This window comes from Stegastes partitus, unplaced genomic scaffold (genome assembly GCF_000690725.1).
Source record: "Stegastes partitus isolate 25-593 unplaced genomic scaffold, Stegastes_partitus-1.0.2 Scaffold1352, whole genome shotgun sequence".
Taxonomy (NCBI): Eukaryota; Metazoa; Chordata; class Actinopteri; family Pomacentridae; genus Stegastes; species Stegastes partitus.
This window is the reverse complement of record NW_007579083.1, coordinates 138,859-158,200: the sequence shown is the minus strand read 5'-3', so window position 1 is coordinate 158,200 and position 19,342 is coordinate 138,859. Positions and strand designations below refer to the sequence as shown.

At 45.5% G+C, this 19,342-nt stretch overlaps 1 protein-coding gene across 7 annotated transcripts in view; it reads left to right on the top strand.

The window, feature by feature from the left end:
* Positions 1-155: 155 nt before the first annotated feature.
* The window catches only part of LOC103369946 (serine/threonine-protein phosphatase 2A 56 kDa regulatory subunit gamma isoform-like), a 36,576-nt gene continuing 17,389 nt past the window's right edge, over positions 156-19,342 (top strand). For 2 of the 7 annotated variants that reach the window (XM_008298810.1, XM_008298805.1), the window contains exons 1-3: positions 156-256; positions 779-838; positions 5,400-5,565. In XM_008298810.1, coding sequence (XP_008297032.1) covers positions 230-256; positions 779-838; positions 5,400-5,565 — 253 coding nt within the window. In that variant the 5' untranslated portion in view covers positions 156-229. Of the gene's footprint in view, positions 257-778; positions 839-5,057; positions 5,076-5,399; positions 5,566-15,298; positions 15,503-19,342 lie in introns of those variants that run through there. The other 5 variants (XM_008298812.1, XM_008298811.1, XM_008298806.1 and 2 more) reach the window with 4 other exon arrangements.

Sequence of the window (19,342 nt, the reverse complement as noted above, 5' to 3'; positions counted from 1 at the left end):
GCTGCAGACATGCTGCTGCTGCTGCTGCCGCCTCCTGGGTGTAATTCCCTCCCGCCGCCTGCAGGGGGCGCCCGCCAACCAGCGTGTCACCACGGTCAGCTGACACACGGCAGCCAATCAGAAGCCGAGGACGGGCTGAACCGCCTTGCAGTGTGAGGTGCCCTGAGAGTTGTCAAGGTTTTGGTTGTGGAGTATCCGAGAGGGGAGCAAGGGCGGCTACGGTTGTACAATGCCGAACAAAACGAAAAAGGACAAGGTGAGTTTGTGAATTCCCACAAGGCTGTTTTGTCACTGAAATAACTTCACTTGAGTTGTATTTTAGCGGGTTTACTGATAAACCGGCCGCGTAAAGTGTACGTTTAGCTCGCAGCGCAGTGTCCCATCACGTTAGCCGAGCAGCACTCACTACCAGCTAGCCGCTATCCTGCCGCCGCCTCGTTCAAACCCGTTATGTTGAGGCGGAACAGGACACCTGGGATGCTTTCGCCTCCCGGGGGAACGTGTGTGTCCCTCCGGTGTGAATTTACAGACTTTTCGTAGCCGAAATCCCGGTTCGTGTGAATGACTGTGGAGTCACGTTAGCTAGCTAACAGCAGACTTACCAGTGTGTTCAAACAGGAGACTGGGTGGGCAGGCAAGGCAGGCTATATTTAGCTGGGATTTGTGCAGGGCGGCACACACACACACACACACACACACACACACACACTCTGATTGACTGCTCACCAATGTTGCTGCAAATCTGCTCACAACTGAGTTATTAAACTTTTTCTTGCAGGAGTCTGTTAAGTCTGGCAAAGTGGCAAAGAGTGGAGCACAGGAGAATTCAGAGCATGAGGTAGGCTGACCCTCCCAAACACTTCTGCAGCTTCAAATGATCCTCACATTGCATTGTCACTGGGTGCAAACAGTCTAGGATATCAGTGAATTGACTTGCAGTGAGAAGGAACATCACGATGATACTCATATGACATGAGATCATGTCCTGGAGCCAGTTAATACACTGAGCATGGTGGAAAACTGCAGCAAAAGTCTTGTGTTCATAGTTCAAACATAAAGCTACCAACTTTTTTACTGCTTTATGCAAGAAGTAAACTTCCTCAGTCCTCTTTTTTCATGACTATGAGAGAAGTTTGCCTGCTTGAACATGATTTACACAGATTTCAGGTTCTTGGATACACAGGTGTTTTCAAACTTTATTTAAAAGATGTGGAGTTTGTTGACGAGCAGGCTCCACATGTGCACAGCAAAACGAGCGAGGGACTGGAGAGCTGCAAAATTATGTGCAATGTCATATTTTAGCTTTAGATTGCATGTAGGTCTGACTTTTGTGCTCATCAAACAAACCTTGTGGTGCAGAATTTAATAGGTTAAAGGAATAAGTCGTGTTTTCTTCTGTTGTGGCAACAGCTACAGGACAGACTAGCGTCTTTGAGCTTTTTGTGCTAATGCACTCCAATACAACACGTCCCCAATCATCCTCGACTGATTGATTCTTTCCAAATGGAGTTATTGAAGTCATCTGGTGCACATTCCTGTACTTTATTCGTATTGCAATATGTATTTCAGAAAACAAGAATATTGTTTTCTACAGTATTGTGCAGCCTTTTTTGTTGTAGGTTCAGGGTTATTTGTCTCGTGTCAATCACAGTTTATTAAGCACAGGCTGTCAAAAGCTGGAACGCCTGATCAGAACAATGCAATGCACCTGAGTAACTGAGTAACACCCACAAGCTGAGGCGTCTGTCTTGTGTTGTTTCTGAGGACTTGTATACTTCTCGTGTAATAAAGCAGGTTCAGAGGACAGGAACCCTCCTGTGGACTGGAACGACAAGAGCTTCGTTGATTTCGGGTTTTGTGGTTCTTTGAATGTATTTGTGACGTCAGAGCTCGACTTTGTCCACCTTTGGGACATAAAAATGTTCAGGCTTTGCTCAGATACGATCACTGAGTCAGATTCAGTCCATGATGAGCCACAACATTAAAACCACCTTCCTGTTGTGTTGGTCAGGCTTTGTGCTGCCACCGGAGCATGAACATGTGAATCTCTCGGGGTGTGTTTGTGTTGTGGTTTGTGTCACTGGTGGCGTGTTTCCCAGCAGAACGTCGTGCTGTAACTAAATGATCGGTGTCGCTCACCTCACCTCTCAGCGGTTTTAATGTTGGGGCGGATTGGGCGACGTCTTGAGTTCTGACCTTGTGTTGTGAGAGAAAAATTGCAGGTTTAGACGTTGGATGTCCGTTTTTGTTTGGGTGAGAAGCCAGTGGTGCAGAGCTGCTATTAGGAAAATATTGACTGACCTCTAAATCAGAGTCGAAAGAATATAAATGCACTGTGCTGTGGAGCGTTCACTGACACCTACTGGGTCGCTGCTGTTGGTTTCTAACTTTATAGCAACGTGTGGATGACATCTGGAGAACTGTCCGATCAGCTGAGTTGGTCTCCGGTTTGGGTTGTCGACTCGTCATCCTAAACTTCAAAAAGAAAAAGCTTTCAGATAAAACGTGCAGTTTAGAGAAAACCTTTCTGTGCAACATGTTGGTGCTGAACAGAACTGATGGCAGCATATGACTTAGAGGTGTAACACTAATTGTGTGCAAATTAATTATTATAAAACTGTTTTGGTAACCGTTGGTTTGAGAACATTTTTAAGAAAACAACCAAATTCTCTTGTTCCAGCTTCCTAGATTTAAACTATTTCTTATTTTTTTTTCTTTCTCTGACAGTCAGCTGACTGTCTTTGAGTTCTGGCCAGAACAAGACACTGTCAGACATCCTCTTGGGCTTTTGTTTACACTGATAGTGGTTAGTTGCAGCCCTGATAAGCCTGATGTCCACAAAGCACTTGTCTTTAAAGCACCAGTTGATGTAACCTGTCATGGTTTACACATAGGAACACGTTGTGACTTGCGGCAGGCTTACATGTGGACCTTTTGCCCTCTTTACAAACTATAAAACACTGTTGGACCTGCTGCTGCTGCTGCACAGGCGTCTGGTGTGAATCATCACGTCGCGTTGCTGCAGGACCGTGTCTTGTGTTGGATGTGAGGCCGCTCAGTGGGACCAGGTGCACAGCGGGGTTCAGGCAGCGTTCTCGTATGATTTCCAAGATAAATGCACCTGCTAGCAGATTCAAGGCAAACTTCTTCTTCACCACATCTGAACATCATGGAAGGATATAATGACTTCCTTCATTCTTCAGAGAACCGAAGGCTTTCCTTTGTCAAACATCTCGATGCACTCGTGTCAGGTGTGACAGCTGGCAGCTGTTTGTCGTCTTCTTTTCTAGACTGTAATATTCACATTGTGAGCGCCTCTAAGCACACGTTTGCATTTCGCTGGCTGCCGTTATCCACAGTCCAGTTTGTAGAAATGCTCGCTTGTCAGTTATAAAGCTTAAAGAAGCTGTCTGCCGTCTATTTTAGGATCCATTTAGAAATGAAACTGCGCATGTTTTATTTAAGCGACCTGCCTGCGACGTGTAATCTTTGCTTTAACTCCAGTTAGTTATAAAGAATTTAGATACCTGATCCTCCCCCGCTGACCCACTGAATTCATTTTTTCTCGAGCTGGTGCTTTCGCCCGCCCGCCCGCCGGTTAATAATCCTGCGTGTTGTTGTGAGTCAGCTGCCATGTTGCAGATCTGCTAATGCACCAACCTTGAGTTAAATTAAAGTTGCTGAGCTGCGAGCTGTTGTAATCATTCCCCACCCTTCCTTTTGTTTCATAGACTCAGAAGAGCTTCAGAGGAAACGGTATGTATGCAGCATGTAGGAAGGCTCTGCTCGCTGTGTGAAGAGGGGAAGCATTTAATTAGAGGATGACAGATGTTTCTACTTTGGATTCATCAACACAACAAGTGGAACGTTATTCCCCTAAACCCCCAAATCTGCTGCTGGGTTTAAAGTGCATATTATCCCAAAAATCTCCAAAAGATTCCTCCACTTATCAGAGCCAGAAGGATTGTTGGTTTTCAGCGTTCTGACGGTTCTTGAGCTGCTCATCTGTGGTGTTCTCCTCCTTTAGAAACCTTTAAGCTTAAGAGCATGACGTTTCATCCTCAATGCTTTATTCTATGTGTCTTTTTTCTTTTTTTTAAAAAGGCCAAATGTAAACAATTTTATGGAACCAGATTCTTTAGAAAACAAAAATTCTGCACTCCTCACTGCAACTGTGAAGTCTTCAGTGATTCAGAGCAACAGATGCACGACAAAAACTGTGATGCTCTACTGAACTGCAGGCAGTGTTTGCACAGAGCAGAGAGGAGGCATGTGTGGAGGCAAGTGAGAAATTTAAAATATCTGTAGTATGTAGAGCCCCCGTTTAAAATATAGATATAATAGCAGCACCTGTAGGCATTTGGAAAAAGGTGGTCCATGCTGATTCCTGCTTCTTTCAGTTTTTGTAAACAAACAAGGAAGAAGTTCATCTTGTTTTTGTCTGATTTAAGGCATCGTAACTGTTCCACTCTGCACAGAAGTCGTTCTCAGCCGGTTGTACTTCTGGACACGGTGGTGCTGTTTGTGTAAAAATAAGCCCACAGTGAGTAAAGATGTGACAAAAAAGGTCCGGAAACAGCTCAGAGTGATCAACATGAAAGCACACTAAGAAAAGTGAACAAGATGTAAAGTCAGTACATAGCTGTGGTAAATATTGATCAGATCATCACTGTGGCTCTCGTCGTGCCGCCCTCTGCACTAATGTGTGATCCAGTTTGTGCCGGAGGCCGGCTCCGTTTTACTTTCCACTTTAATCGACAGCTTTCTAGTGGCGCAGGCTAAGCTCCTGTGTTGTCGCGCTGCACAGACTGTGTCCAACTTTAGCTGGGTCTTAAATGAATTTGATAAATCCCCTGTGACTCAGACTGACACAGCTCCACAGCTGCATCTGGTGGACTAAGCTCTGTGCCATCAGGTGTGTGCTGATGAATGGGAGCTAGCAGGCAGGCAGGCAGCCGGGGACAGCTGCGTGGAACTCGCTGCGTTCAGGTGATCCCACATCAGGATTCGATCCAAGCCCACAAATCGTCTGTTGGATCTGCAGCCGCTCGTCTTGATGAATGGAAACCATAATGGTTTGTGTTTTTCCATGTGAACTTTATGAGTTCCTCATTTCGTGTCCTATTGTAAACAGCGTCTGTACATTGGGTAAACTGTGGTTTATGACTGCCGTTACATAACGCGGGACTCGAGCTGCGTGTGTGAATGGTAGCGTAGCGTATATAATTAAATGTACCTCGCCGGTGCGTTGCAGTCGAGCTGCTCGGCTAGTGGCTACAAGTTTTATGAGATTCCTAAAGAGGTGCTTGCACTCTCCTTCACACCCGGTGCGCCTCCGTTTAGCATGCGCTCGCTCTTCACCTTGGTGCAACTAATGTGGGTTTTTTTTCTCGTTTCAGCAGAGCTCGAACAGGAAGGCCAGCAACAGTGCTCCTCCCACCACCCAGCTGCTAAAGGGGAAGCAGCCAGGTTCGCAGACACCTGTCAAAAAAGACAAGAGGCAGAGCTCCTCTCGCTTCAGCTTGAGCAACAACAGGGAGCTGCAGAAACTGCCTGCTTTTAAAGGTATTTACCTGAACGACAAGCCGAGATCCCTTCACCTAATCACTTAATGAACTAACTACACAGTGCTCCTGATAGTGGAGCTGTTCCATATATATAGATCTATGGAATATATATACACAGGGTATTTGCTGGCTCAGACAGAGCACTGGGGGCTGAGACGCAGTAGATTGATCTGCACAGCAAGGCAGAGAGTCTGTGCTGCCTTATTTGACAGAAATCTTGCAGTTGCCTGTTATTTCTGTCTAGATGAAATCCCAAATAACAGAACCGTGTCCGTCAAGTGGGCTACGATCTGTTTGTTGGTGCCCAAAATTCCTCCCTGCTGCAAAGTTTTGCAAATGGTGGAGAAACTGTTGAAGAACTGCAAAAATAAAAAACCTTAAAATGTTTTGACGCCTGAATTCAACACTTGAATTATCCAAACATAGGGAACAATTTTCTTGGAGGCAGGTGGGGGATAAATACACGGGCTTCCTGTTTGTTTTAAGCATGTAAGAAATCCCTGTCATCTCCACACAGATAAATGCCGGCCTCACAAACCTGCACTCTAGCGCACACGCACTCGGTTATTTACTGCCTCTTTTTTCCCACCAAAACGCCCATCCCTTGCTGCATCACCCCTCGTTTTAATACCAAGCCGAGCATGACATTACGCAATACAGGGAAACAAACAGAGGACATACATGGCATGGATTTTGTGCTGGATTTAACCCAGGCGTCTATATTTAGTGGTAATCCAGAGATAAAGCTTTAATTCCATGGTCCTTGTGTTTCACAATGTTGCCAGTGACCAGATAAGAAATGTCGGGCAGCCTCGCTGCTTCTCCTTCTCCTTCGTCTCCTGCTGATCCACACTGATGCATATTGATATTGACGTTAATGTCTAAACTCGGCGCTGGTTTAATACTTGATGGAAAAGGAAGGAGTGGACGCTGCTGTGGGGCCTCTGGGCGTTTGTCTGTGCATGTTTGTGTGAAGGCATGCATGAATACACACAACGATTATGTCCCCTGCCTTATCCCAGTACTTAAAATAATTAAAATTAATTATCTAACTTGTACTGAAAACAAACGGTTAGGTTGGTATTGCAGGCTGTTCAGTAAACATTAAAAAAAGATGTTTTTACAGCAACATTGGCAACACAAGCTAGTTTCTCTGAGGATCGCAGCAACGTGTCCAAGACAGCGTTCTCAGAAACTCCTATAATAGCAAAAGCAAGGTCCCCAGATAACTATTCATTTTAATAAGTGAAACAAAGTCGGGACATTGGAGACGAGCCGTACAGCTTCAGAGGGAGCAGTTAGAGTTATACGTCTCTTCCCAAGGACAGATATTTCCTGGACTGTTAAATTATTTACAGTTGATGCAGCAGCAGGGACAAATTTATGGCAGTATTATAACTTGAGCTGTGGTGAATGTAATCTCGCTTATTCATGGAGTCAACATCTTGCACGAAGGCGTCCGTGCATGGAGGGACAGCCACGAGAACTTCTGGATTTGGTTGCGCTGGTGCATAGAAGGTTCTCACTTAGATGCAACAACATTGTTTCTACACAGACAATGCACAAGTGTTACCGTTTTTGTTTTCCTTTTTTAACACATGATGTAAACTGTTTTAAACAGAAGTAAGGGTGCAGATAAATGTTTGTTGTTTGTCATTAGGATAATCTGGGACTGACAGTTAGCAGAGGAAGGCTCTTCTTTTGATATATGATGACAGAAATACATTTTCTTATCATTTCTGACTCCTCACTGCTTCAGTCTGCTGCTGCTCTGCCGGCTGCACAGCTGCTCCTTAGCGACATTATGGCTTTTTAAATCCTCAACATTGACACTCTGACTGCACATGATCACTGATAGCTTTTTCAGCGTTTTGCACAAGTTGAGACTTTTCTTTTGGTGGTGCTGTGTGACCAGTGCATGCATAAAACTTGCAGTTTAGAGGATGGCCATGTGACCCGCTGTGTTTTTGAAGCTTCAGTTTGCAGATGCACCCCAGGCACCTCACATGCAGACTCTCGATAGGCTCTACAATTCGCCGTTGTTACCCAAACGCCTCGCATTCATCTGTAGATGCCAGCTCGTCTGCTGCACACGGAGAAGCCTCTAGTCTCCACTCCTGCAGAGAAGCAGCTCAGACGGCTGTGTGACCAAAGTTGGGTGTTCTAATGTCAGACTGAACGTAGCTGAAACCGAGTGATTTTTACCTAACGCCCACAGACACACTCAGACAGAGCTGCTAAATGTCAGATGTGCTGCTAAACCAATGCAATACACACAGTGAAGGCATTTTCCTGAACACTTAATGTTGTGTCCTGTGTGTTATGAAAGTCATGAAATCTGTTTAGAGCGGACTTTTCTCAAAACAGCCTGTTGTGGTAGCCTCTATAATAAAGCTCTAGCCCTGATTGAGTTTGTAGAAAAGTGCTTTTGTTGTCTTTCTGGCTCTGTAGCGACTGAACGTCTGACTTTCTGTGAGCACTTCGCTGCCACACACCAGAGCAAAGGCAGCATTCCTCCTCTGAGAGAGTTCACAAGTGCTGCTTCTCTCTGGGAAGGACCCGGCTAATGGAACAAAGTTGACTCGGTCTGGCTGTTGTGTTGCTGTGCACCGTTTATTCTCCATTCAGTCCTTCTGCAAGATTAAAATGAATGGATACACAAAGACACTGTCGTAAAAACGCCTGCATCTTTATCTGAGTTAGCCGTTGCCCTTCTGCTGTGTCAAGAAACCAATAAGTGCATTTCCGATAAAGCGTGCTCACTTCCCACACCCCAATGAGCGCTTTGATAACATTTTGCCAAACATTATCCCACAGCGGCCCAGTAGATGTTATCACTTAGTCGTGTCCAAACAGGCTCCTCGCTTGGCCTGTTTTCATTCCAGGCATGTTCGCCACCTCCCGATGGAAACACATGTCCGTGAGTCTGTCCTGCAGAGCTGCAAAGTTGAGGCCAGACTGCAAACCCTGACCAGAAGCGAGCCTTTCCCGTGAACTCACCCCAAATCCACGAGCGCTCTTTGTGATCGTAGAGTGCATTTGATCTGTTGAACACCGGTTTGTTTCCTCCTGCAGGAGACCAGGTGTTCTCAGCTTCTGTTCTAAGTTTTATAAGGTTTTAACAGAATGCAAACATCCAGGCATTTGTACATTTATGCGTAAATTGTTTGCTCGAGATCAGCGTGACTGTGAGATAAATGCTCGCTACACGTGCCGGTTTCTTTGTCTTCTCGTTTCAGGTGTGGCGTGCCAGAAAGCACAGAACAACAACAGTTGTTGCCTCTGTATGGGTTCTCCTTTAAAGCAGGCGCTGTCCTGCATGGAGCGTCTGTCTGGCAGCGTCTGTCGCCACCTGCTGGTTAACGGTGGCCAGCTGGAACATTTTTCTAGATTAAACAGAAACATATCATAACCCGAGTCATAGACTGTAGCAGTAACCAAACAGCAAAACCAGATGGGAGGTAAAAATCTTTGTTTAATCACACAGTGTCGTTTAAAAGGCACTGAGCCGTACAGTCTGTTGGAAGGTTTTAATGGGAGGATGTTTCCCTTTTTCACTATAAAACGCGACCGTCTGAAGAGCTCAGACAGATTTGTACTCAATCTTAAACCGAACTAGAATTAAGATAGACATCTAAGTTCATTTGTCACAGAAGATGGTTTAGTTTTTGACCCATTTTTCTGTAAATTCTTTCTTCTTCTTCTTTTTAAGCTGAAAAACCACAAGATAAGATAATTCTTTATTGATCCGCATAGGCACTGCAGCAGCACCGTGGCACACAGAGAATACAGCAGCGATGGCCTCACTGTCCTTGGACATGAAGGCCCTCTTCTGGATGTGAAGAAGGCTTTCAGTCTCCTTATTATCCATGCCTCCCACACTTGTTGTTCGCGGTGACAGAAAAGTTGTTTTCTGCAAAAAGTTTCTGTCATGTTGATATAAAAACATGACACAGGATGCACACTAAGAATATTTGAAAGGGGAAAAAAAACAAACTAAAATGAGCTCACACACCACAGGAAGAGCTTAAAAACGCTGCAGAATCTTGATTATGTTGTGGCAGCGGTGCAAGCCAACGTCTGGGATATGTTGGACAGCAGCTGAACAGTTGGAGAGAAACAGGCAGGTGTACAATCTGAGCCAGGCTTCTCCAGCACAGAGGAGCTTCTGGCCGCCACCAGAGATGTTTCAGCCAGCACCAAAGGAAAGTCACTAGCGTCAAAATGATAAAAACAGAGAATAAAAATAGCGTTTTCTTAATATGGGTTTCATCTACTCAAGAATTGCAGATATTCTTGAGTATTTAGTGGCCAGAATAACAGGAAGATGCACAGATTTCTGTCAGGTGTGCTAGCCCAGAGTCGTTGCCTTTGCGGTTTGTGGACTGCTCATGTTTACTGTCATGCGCTGTCAGCCCAGAGGCTCATTCTGAGGCAGGATTAACGCCGCGAGCGACGCTGACAAGGACCAAATTGCTACAAGCAGACAACTGGATGGGAGCGTCTCCGGGCTTGTGGGGTGATCCCGTTCTGCAGTAGTAAACACTGACAAACACGGACCGGCGACAGGGGGATGGGGAATGTGCTGGAACAAGTCTGACGCACGACGGTTGCAGAACTTAGAGAACTGAAAGGACCTGCCGCTGACATCTGGGCGCCACATACCACAGGGCTCCTTCACAGGTCCTGCAGAGTCCAGGCCTCAGCGGGTCAGGGCTGTTTTGGCGGCACGTGAAGAACAAACGGCATGTTGGCGAGAGGTTCTCCTAATGTTTTAGCCCGTCAGTGTTCGGTCATCTCTGTTTTTGTGAGGATGGACAGCGGATAGAGGCGTTTATGAGGTCAACGGGCATGTTTTTAACGCTGGTACTAACAGCAGAGCAGGAACAGGCGGACAGCAGTGACAGGAGCTTTCCGTCTCAAATCATCCGGACACTTCTGCTCCACCAGCCCTGATTTGCTTGAAACTTTTTAATCATAAACTATAAATTTTTAAAAATGCATCTGTGAAATTTTACGTTGATATTTCAGACTCCTAACATGTGAATGAGTTTTTCCACATGAGATACCAACAGAAGCTTCCAAGAGGACGGCAGGAAATCGTAGAAGTGTAGAAACGTGACAGCCGTGTTGCATGACGTATGTCCTAAATCGCATTCTGATCATTGCATTTTTACTTAATTGCGATTTGAACTCAAATTGCTCATGTCAGTTTTCCATGCACGCTGTAGATCATATTGGACAAAGTTCTGTGGACCTTTGGGGTAATCGGTGGCACATTAGGTTGAAACATTCTTGAGGACTTCAATGCACTTTGCAGCAAGTTTAGGATGTTATTGGTGCACTGAAGCTGTCAGGAAACTTCTCCGTGTTGCGTCGGTTGCTACACAAGTTACGTCACCGACTGCAGAACAGAGCGTCTGTGACTCTGTTTGCTTAAGACAGTGAGTGCACTTCAGTGTTTGCTCAACATGTGTAAGTCTGATACCTGTAGGTGACACATCCGCCAGCCGATCAGACAAGAAGGCCTGTCGTTAATCCCGTCTGTGTAAAGTTTGTTTTAGAATACCTGGTTCATGCAGTGTCTGGTCGGCTACCTGTGCTTGAAGGAACTCCCAATGCCAGCTTTCTTTTTGTAAGCACGGCTGGCAGACCGTCGCTGCAGGACAGGAAAAGGCCAACGCAGGTTTCAGGGAAGGACTTCCTCCGACATGTCTGCAGGTGGGGCAGGAAAAGGCTCCCAGTCCTCATGAAAGACACTTCCCTCATTACTTATGTGTTTTTACATAAAAATCCAGCTGTGATGTGCTTCTAAAGCTGTAAATACCCTGCCATGTTTTCACATGACTGTTGCTGCACAAAGAAAAGCCTTGTGTGATGATAAATAGCAGCTGAATTAGTGCTGATAGAGTCCCTCTGATAGCCCCACAGTGTTACACCCAGTCTGGGGTTATGGATTCCAGCTATAAATATGCTGTGAAATTCTACATTTTTGGGGCTTAATTACGTATTCATAGTGGTTTCTGTGCACAATATTTCCCACCGCTGTCCAGAATAGACAGTTAATGTTAATAGAATGAGTAGAACGTTAGAATTTCCCAGAAAGGCCGGCGATCGCCGATATATTTGCAAAGCTCTCCAACGCTATGTAAGCCAGCTGGCATCAAATCAGTGTTTCCTGTACAGGGACTTAATGCCACGACCCTCCACAAGATCAACACTGACCGCCGCATAGTGACTTCCTATGCATTTGCCATTTATTCATTTAAAATGTGAAAAATAAAAACATAATTTTATTGCAGAACTGTGCAAGAATTGTGAAAATCATGAATAGCTTTTGTGCAAATTTCTATAAAACTGATGCATTCAAGTTAACTCGTAAATGAGTCATTCTGAGAGACAGAACTCTTCAATTAGGTCATTATGAGCTCGTAGGAAACTGTGTTACCTGCTTACATCCTGAATGTGGCAGCGAGACCTCTGGTTTCAGGCCAAGTGTCTTTCCTCTGACCTAGCGTGCAGATGCTAGCTTAGCTTTACTGTGCAGACCAACTGGAGGGTGTTCAATGAGCTCAATAAAGTGACACAGATCACCCAAATATGATGCATTAACCACAACAGGCCACAATATGTTAACTCTGAAATGGGTATTAGTCATTCACACACACACACACACAAATACATTTACCTTCAACTACAGCCAACTAAAGCAAATTATCAGCGTTTAGACGTAATTATGCTAAATAGTCCTCGGTAATGTGGCCCAGTTTCGGTTGCGGTGTGTTCAGCTTACAGTCGCAGGTGTTTCCACTTTGCATGTACCACAGTTGTAAATGCCAAAGTATTCCTCCCCGGTGTAATTGTGGCAGAGAACCTGAGCTACGTGTCTCTTCATATATTTGCTTTTAATGTGGAAATAACAGAGCCAGCGTAGCGAACGTGGCAGCTCTAATTTGAATAAATCGTTCAGTGATTTGTGCTGGAGTAAGCAGATAAATGGGAATTGATCCGGCGTCGGGATAGAGCTGTGTTTCTGTCGCTGGAAGCTGCTTAAGGGGAAAATGAAGTTCACAGGCTGTTAAAAGAGCCCGTGTCCTGGGTTTGTTTCTCCAAATAGATGCGAGCCTGGAGCGCTCGCTGAGGACCGTGACATTGGAGATCAGCAGACCTGTAAATGAACCACTCAGCCTCTCCTGCTGCTGCTGCTGCTGCTGCTAATGATGAGTTTGGAGAGAAAGCTGTGCCGCTACACATGCAGGCATCCCGTCCCGGACAGACTCATGATGCCTCACAAGTTCACTCTCTTTCCACTGCCAGAAATAGCACAGACGCAGCAGCAACAACAAAGAAAAAAGCGCTGCAGTCTGATGGATGCATGTTGCCAAAGCAGCGCTTGGAGAGTGTTTGCAACATGTGGGCGTGTTCAGTGTTGTCTTGGTCAGAACAACAGATCGTCAGATGGGAGGTTGCCCCATGACTATGGAACAGAATGGCAAGAAAGAGCCCTTTATGCGCTCAGACTGGGCCCTGCTGCTGAAATACTCCACTGTTGGATATATGAAGGCGAGCCAGACTTCATGTTCAGATTCAGCTTTGTGACTCAATCATGGTGTCGGAGATGCAGCCTTTAAGATTTGTTTGATTTAAGTCATCCAATTTGCCGACAAACATGGATGGCTGCTTTACAATCTCGAGGCTGCGCAGCAAAGTCAATATTAATAAAACCTGACAGAAGTTAATGAGACGTGTGACATCCTGACTCGAACCAGCCCAGAACCTCCAGAGCAGCAGTACAAACCCACAGGGTGGAGCTGCTTTATGTGTTGTGTACGGTTTGGCTTTCTGAAAACCCTCTGACTCACCGTCGGGCCTGTGCATCGTTCACGTTACCTGTCGATAAACTAAACGGACCACAGCCGACTCTGAGTGACGTACGGATCCCACATTGTGATAAGAAAGTTTATTTAAAATGCACTTTTTAAAGTTTTCTCCGGCAAATGATGAAAAACATCCAGGGTGCCGATGGTTGCTCCTGTAGCTCTCTGTTATAGACATTAAACTACAATACATCCCATGATATTCATGCCAAGAAGTGGTTATAGAAAACATGACGCTGAACAAAAACAAGATTTTGACTTTAGATTGTGGCACCTGGAGTGGCTGTAAAATTGGTTTGGTTGCAGTTTTTAGCAGAACTCAAATGTATTATTTCATTCCTGAAAGTGACGTGTCTACCTGCTGAACTTATCAAGGACTGAGGGCTTAAAAATGCCAGAAAAAGCAAATTAAAATGTAATATTTCAGCCCACCCCTGTGTACTTTGAGGACCTGTAACTTGGAAAAAAATCATGAATGTAAGACTTCCTGTGGCTTCATTAAAGCTATCACAGTTCTGAGGAGGTCAGATGTGAACTTTTGTCAGATTTCGAGACATTGCTGCTGCTGTCTGATGCTAAACTCACAGGAAACGCCTACAAACACCTGGAAGCAACAAACTAACCCGTGGGTCTGTGTGACAGCTCACCTGTCCAGAGTAAAGAAAAGTCCACAGTGTGACTGGCTGTTGGATCCTGACCCGAACTCATCCTGTCTTCATTATAACATTTTTAATTAGTGTAATTAATGAAGTTACCGGCGTTGTTGTTTCACATGCACACTCTTTCACTGGAGAAGCTCGTGTGGCTTCTGCAGCAGGTATTAAATCGACTCTCTTCGTGATGTTTTTGGATGAATGTTGGTGCAGAAATGTGGAAACAGTCGTCACTAAATCACTTCACACGGCTCAGAGTACTTGCTGTACTACTTGCTCGTCTGTTCCGTTGTTTGACTGGGTTGCAGTTCAGACTTGGGCCTCGCTGAAAGCGATACGGAAACGTTACTCGGTCAGACTTTGTAAGATTTATAGCAGAAAAGTGGACAGAGTGTGCAGTGTTCAGATGTGAAGCAGACGCTTTCAGATGAACAGACAGTGGTGCGTGGATTCCCAGTTATCGCAGTGAGTGGAAGGACAGTTGTGTTGTCATCATCTGAGCTGTCATGTGTTCACACTTGGTGTGACTTTCCCATCATCACCAGCGCAGACTTTCCTTTTTCCTGCGCAGCTTTACAGTACGGCTCAGGGTTTTGTCCCCGGCGTTGCTGAGAAAAAGTGCCGCTAACTGCACATGCACATCCTGTGTTGCTCACATTGAGACTTCCTGCCTTCCTGTTTCTCTGTCACATACACCTGGGCTCAGGCTGTGCTCCCGGAGAGCCATCTGTCACGCAAAAACACAAACATGGCAAACGCATAGAGATGGAAATGAAACTTCCATCTGATGAGCGGCGTTTGGCGGCTCTGCAGAAACTTAGCCTTTGCATGTAGTTACTGCTTTTATTGAGCTTTTAAATACCAGAGAATTGTATGTTGTTGCGGTATCTGTCAGACTGTGAATGATGAATCCTGAGCAGGAATGTGCACTTCTACATGTATTACTGCTCTGTTTGTTTGCATTGCAGTAAACAGACTAAAGATAATTCACATTCAGTAGTTCATGCTTTAAAAACTCCTGACAGATGTCGACGCTCGCGCCCCAATCACAGCGCCCGTCCCACCCCTTCCCCCTCAGCCCACCAGCCAATCCCTTCCCTCATGTTTATTTATTCTGACAGCCCGCCCATGTGATTTGCAGCCAGCCAACCGGGCGGCTGCAGTGGGGGATGACATCACTAACTAGCTGGTTCCCTCCAGCAGCAGGGGAGCTTCATTTTCTGCTCCGAGTGTTCGTGCTAAAATGGAGGCTGGCTCCTCGCCTTAGCCTGGGCTGCCCTCTTCTCCCCCGTCTCCTGCCTCAGCTCACTGATGTTGGCATGTACTAGACCTGCCAGTGGGATGGTTCTGGATGCACTCAGCTCCAATGGGCCTTTCCAGCCCGTGGCCCTCATGCATTTTAGAGGTGAGAAACTGGATATTTACCTCTGCTGCTGCTGCTGCTGCTGCTGCTGTGTCTGTGTGTGTCAAGGGGGAGATGGGCTACAGCGTTGTTGTCATGTAGCAGCTGCAGCTACTCATTTGGATTTTAAACAGTAAAATGTTTGCATTTGGTGACTTTTCTGAAAGTTGCTGCGAGAGACTGAGAGCATTTATCCTGCTGTGTTGTTGGCACGAGTGTTTTTTGGAAGAGGAAGCAGGTGATTGTGTTGTATGTCAACGAGGAAGGGTTTTGGCAAGACGTTGCATAGCTTAGCTTCAGTCAGGAGGGAGGGAGGGAGGGAGGGAGGGAGAGGGAGGAAAGAGTGCGAGTTTGGAGTCTCCCCTCCCCCATCAAGACTAGTGATGTCATAGGAAGTGAGGTCAAAGCTTGTCGTTGGTCTGTGTGTGTCTGTATTGTAAGGCATACTCGTATCTAGTGTAATCTGACACACCTGAGTTCTCTTGTTTGTTGTTGCTCCAGCAGGCTTCTGAGTTACTGTTTACTCAGACGTGCTTGGAGCTGGAAGATGCAGTCGTGTTGGACTGGAAACTGTAAACGGATTCAGGATGAATGCTAACAGTGTGTCTGCGTTTCAGCGCAACAAATTCAAGGCTCATGCTTTTTCTGCATTCTTTGCAATCCACCTACAGATGACGGTGAATATTTAACCTGCAGCCTATGCCAGGGTGGGTGACGTAGCCAAAGATCATCACAATAACAGTTTCAGATCGATTTTGTTGATCCTTTGTAGGAAACTATTTAGTTCTAGCGGCTACAGGACCCCCACATCAAACACTGAACATGAAACGAGTCACAGCAGGACTGAAACATCCTGAAGACTTGGAGCGAGGAGATGAGAATATCTGTCATATGTAATGTGCAATATGTGCAGTTTAGAGTAGAACATATGCAGCGTGCAAAAACAAGAAAAATTATAAAAATCTATAATGCAACAAATACTGTGTAAGAAAAACCTGATAAACATAAAAATCCCACTGAAACATCCATGTAACATAAATATAAACACTGATGGAACAGTCTCAGACATTTCATTCAAGTGCTTTTTATTTGCATCACAAGATGGAAGAACATTGTCATGCATAAATAAAACTAAGTAGGGATAAAGGAATGAGACACATGAACATAAAAAGCTGGTAAAACCTGGCGGTGCTCAGAGGGCAGCCGCTGAAGGTTCTGATGGCTGTCCTGGGCCTGGTATCACTGGACGAGGGGACGCTGATGTGCACCTCCACGGTGAGTCCTTCAGCCCTCAGACCAGGAGCGCGTCTCTCAGGTGGAGGTGGAGGTGATGGGGGGACACAGGGTTGTGGTGGTTTTAACACCATGAAGTTTGTCTTGAGAGACTTGGACGGCCTTACACGAGCGTGCACGGAGGGAAAGCAACGGAGGGCGGAGGATCCGTAGTCGAAGGCTGCGTATGTTTCAGGGAGGGAGCACACTTTGTTCAGGCAACCACACTTTGTGTTTTCAGTTTCTGCTTTCATGGTAGTTTGCACCTGTTGAATTTAGGTGAGACGATCAAACTTTCTATTTAAAAAACAAAAGAAAAGTTCTTGATGCAGAAGCACAAAGCATGAACTTGCCACTATTACAGAGGTGTTAGTTTCATGTTGTGGCTAATGTGGGTGTTAAAATGGCCTCCTGACATTTAAATCCGTCGATTGATGGAAGCACAAACACACCTGCCCTAATCTGCGTTGCATAGCCTGCGTTAACCGTGTCTGTGCAAACTATCAGTCCTCAGGGACACTTTGTGAATCGCTTCATGAGGAATTCAGCAGCAGACAATGTTGGACTCAAGATTCGTGTTCATGCCCGGCTTCCTGTGTGCAAGCTGGAGCCTTTAGATGCGTAAAGGTTATTTGCCCATCCATGCAGAGATGCCCGTGTGTGAAGTCTGCGGTTGCCCAGCATGTCTCTTAATATTTTAGACCTGTTCAGAAACCCTAGTGCTGTTGTGTAACAGGAGCTGGTGGACCTCCTGGCACTCGGAGGCTGATGAGATGAGGTGCTCAGAGGTGGACCCGTGTTCAGCTCGTTAGCAAGTTTACTTAACCTAAAAGGAAGTTGGCATGTCTCAGGTTTGCACAGGTGTACGGGTAAAACATTCTTTTAAAAAGTGTATTTTGGGAGGATTTTGAGGCTTTCTTGTGAAACAGGTGACTGCTGTGACACTGTTTTAGTTAAGTCAGGTTGAGAGCTCTGTTTTTCACTTTGGCATTGAAGAGTTTTACTTGTCGGTGTCAAAACAAGGATAAACACTTGTTAAAATGCACTAAAGAAGCAGCAGGCTGAGCAGTGGTACAGTAATTAACAGAGAAAATGCTACGATGCCTTTCCTCTCAGAAGGCACACAGCTGAAAACTGCAGCTTGTTTGGAAAGGAAGTGAGAATATAAGCACACACACTCCACCGGGCCTTACATAAGCTTAGTGCAGGAACATAGCAGAGGTCTCCATTAGGGTTCTCAGATCAAGGGTGAAGCAAATTGCCAGCTGTTTGACCTTCTAATGTGGTCGTGTAGATCCTGTTTGAAGTGTGATACTACTGAAAACCTGCTTGTCCGTCTTCTGCACTGTGTCTGAATATAGACTGTAAACTGTTTTGTAATGTGTTGGCCTGTTGTTCTGAGGCTGGCGCTGCACAAACAAGCCCTAAAGGCCGACACACGCTCAAAGAACAAGTTGTCTCCTTCACCGCTGCAGGAAACCCAAGACGCGAATACTTTTTAGAGCGATCTGTCGGGCTGTTGTGAAGTAAGAAGTGTTTTCGGTGTGACAAATCAGTAAGTAGGCTACAGAAAAGCTGCTGTTGAGTCCCAGCTAGGACTGGTGTGGAGGTGTAGGGAAAGTCTGTGTGCACAGCCTCCAGCACATCGATTAGTGCCAAGTATGAGCAGTTTTACTGGTGTCAGCTCTGATAACAGGTACAGGTGCATCTTAATGCTGCTCAGAACAGGTCAATGCACAAAATACTGTAAGTTAATCATTTCAGATCACAGTGTTGGTCGGTTATTAAATGAAAAGCAGCTGCCAGATACGTTTTAACGTCACCTGGAAGCTCATGATTATATGTCTGATGTGTTTTTTTAAAGAGATGGTTAAGCCTGTCGCACTGTCATTTAGAGCCAGTCTGATGCAAGTCAGAGGAGTGTGTGACCTTCTGTGCAGGTTTGTGTGTGTTTGTGGTGAACACGTGTGTGGTGTTGTTGTGTGGTGCACACTCTTAGTTAACAGAACCTCCGTGTTTGCAACCTGAAAACAAAGTTTTCTTCAGACACTAGCTGCGTGTCTTTGTTGACGCTTTGTGCTCTGAATAGCGTTAATTACAACCTCCTAAATAAGTCGTTGGTGTGGTACCAGACCGTACAGATATCCATCCACAGTCTGGCACACACGTAGACTGTAGATGAATCACAGTTTAACCGTCACAGTGTGAAAGAAGCTCCAGGTTTGCTGCTGCTGTTACTTTTTAAACTAACTAGGAGGACACTGAGAGTCCTCCACAAGGACTCGGCCCCAGATCACAAGTTTAAAGAACCTTATCTGCTCTGCCCCGTCATTACAATGGATGATTTATTTCAGTTTCATTCATATAGATTCACATCATGTCATCTCTCCATTTTATTTGGCATAATGACACAGGGATGCATTTATTGGGTTTCTGCCTCCAGCAGTGTTGGGTTTTAACCCCAGTGTTTTAATTAGATTTGTGAAACGTATTCTTGATGGGCAGCACTTTGGGAGGGTGTGTGTTGTTTTCCATGTAGACGGTGACTGGCCTTGACTTCACGTGAGCTGG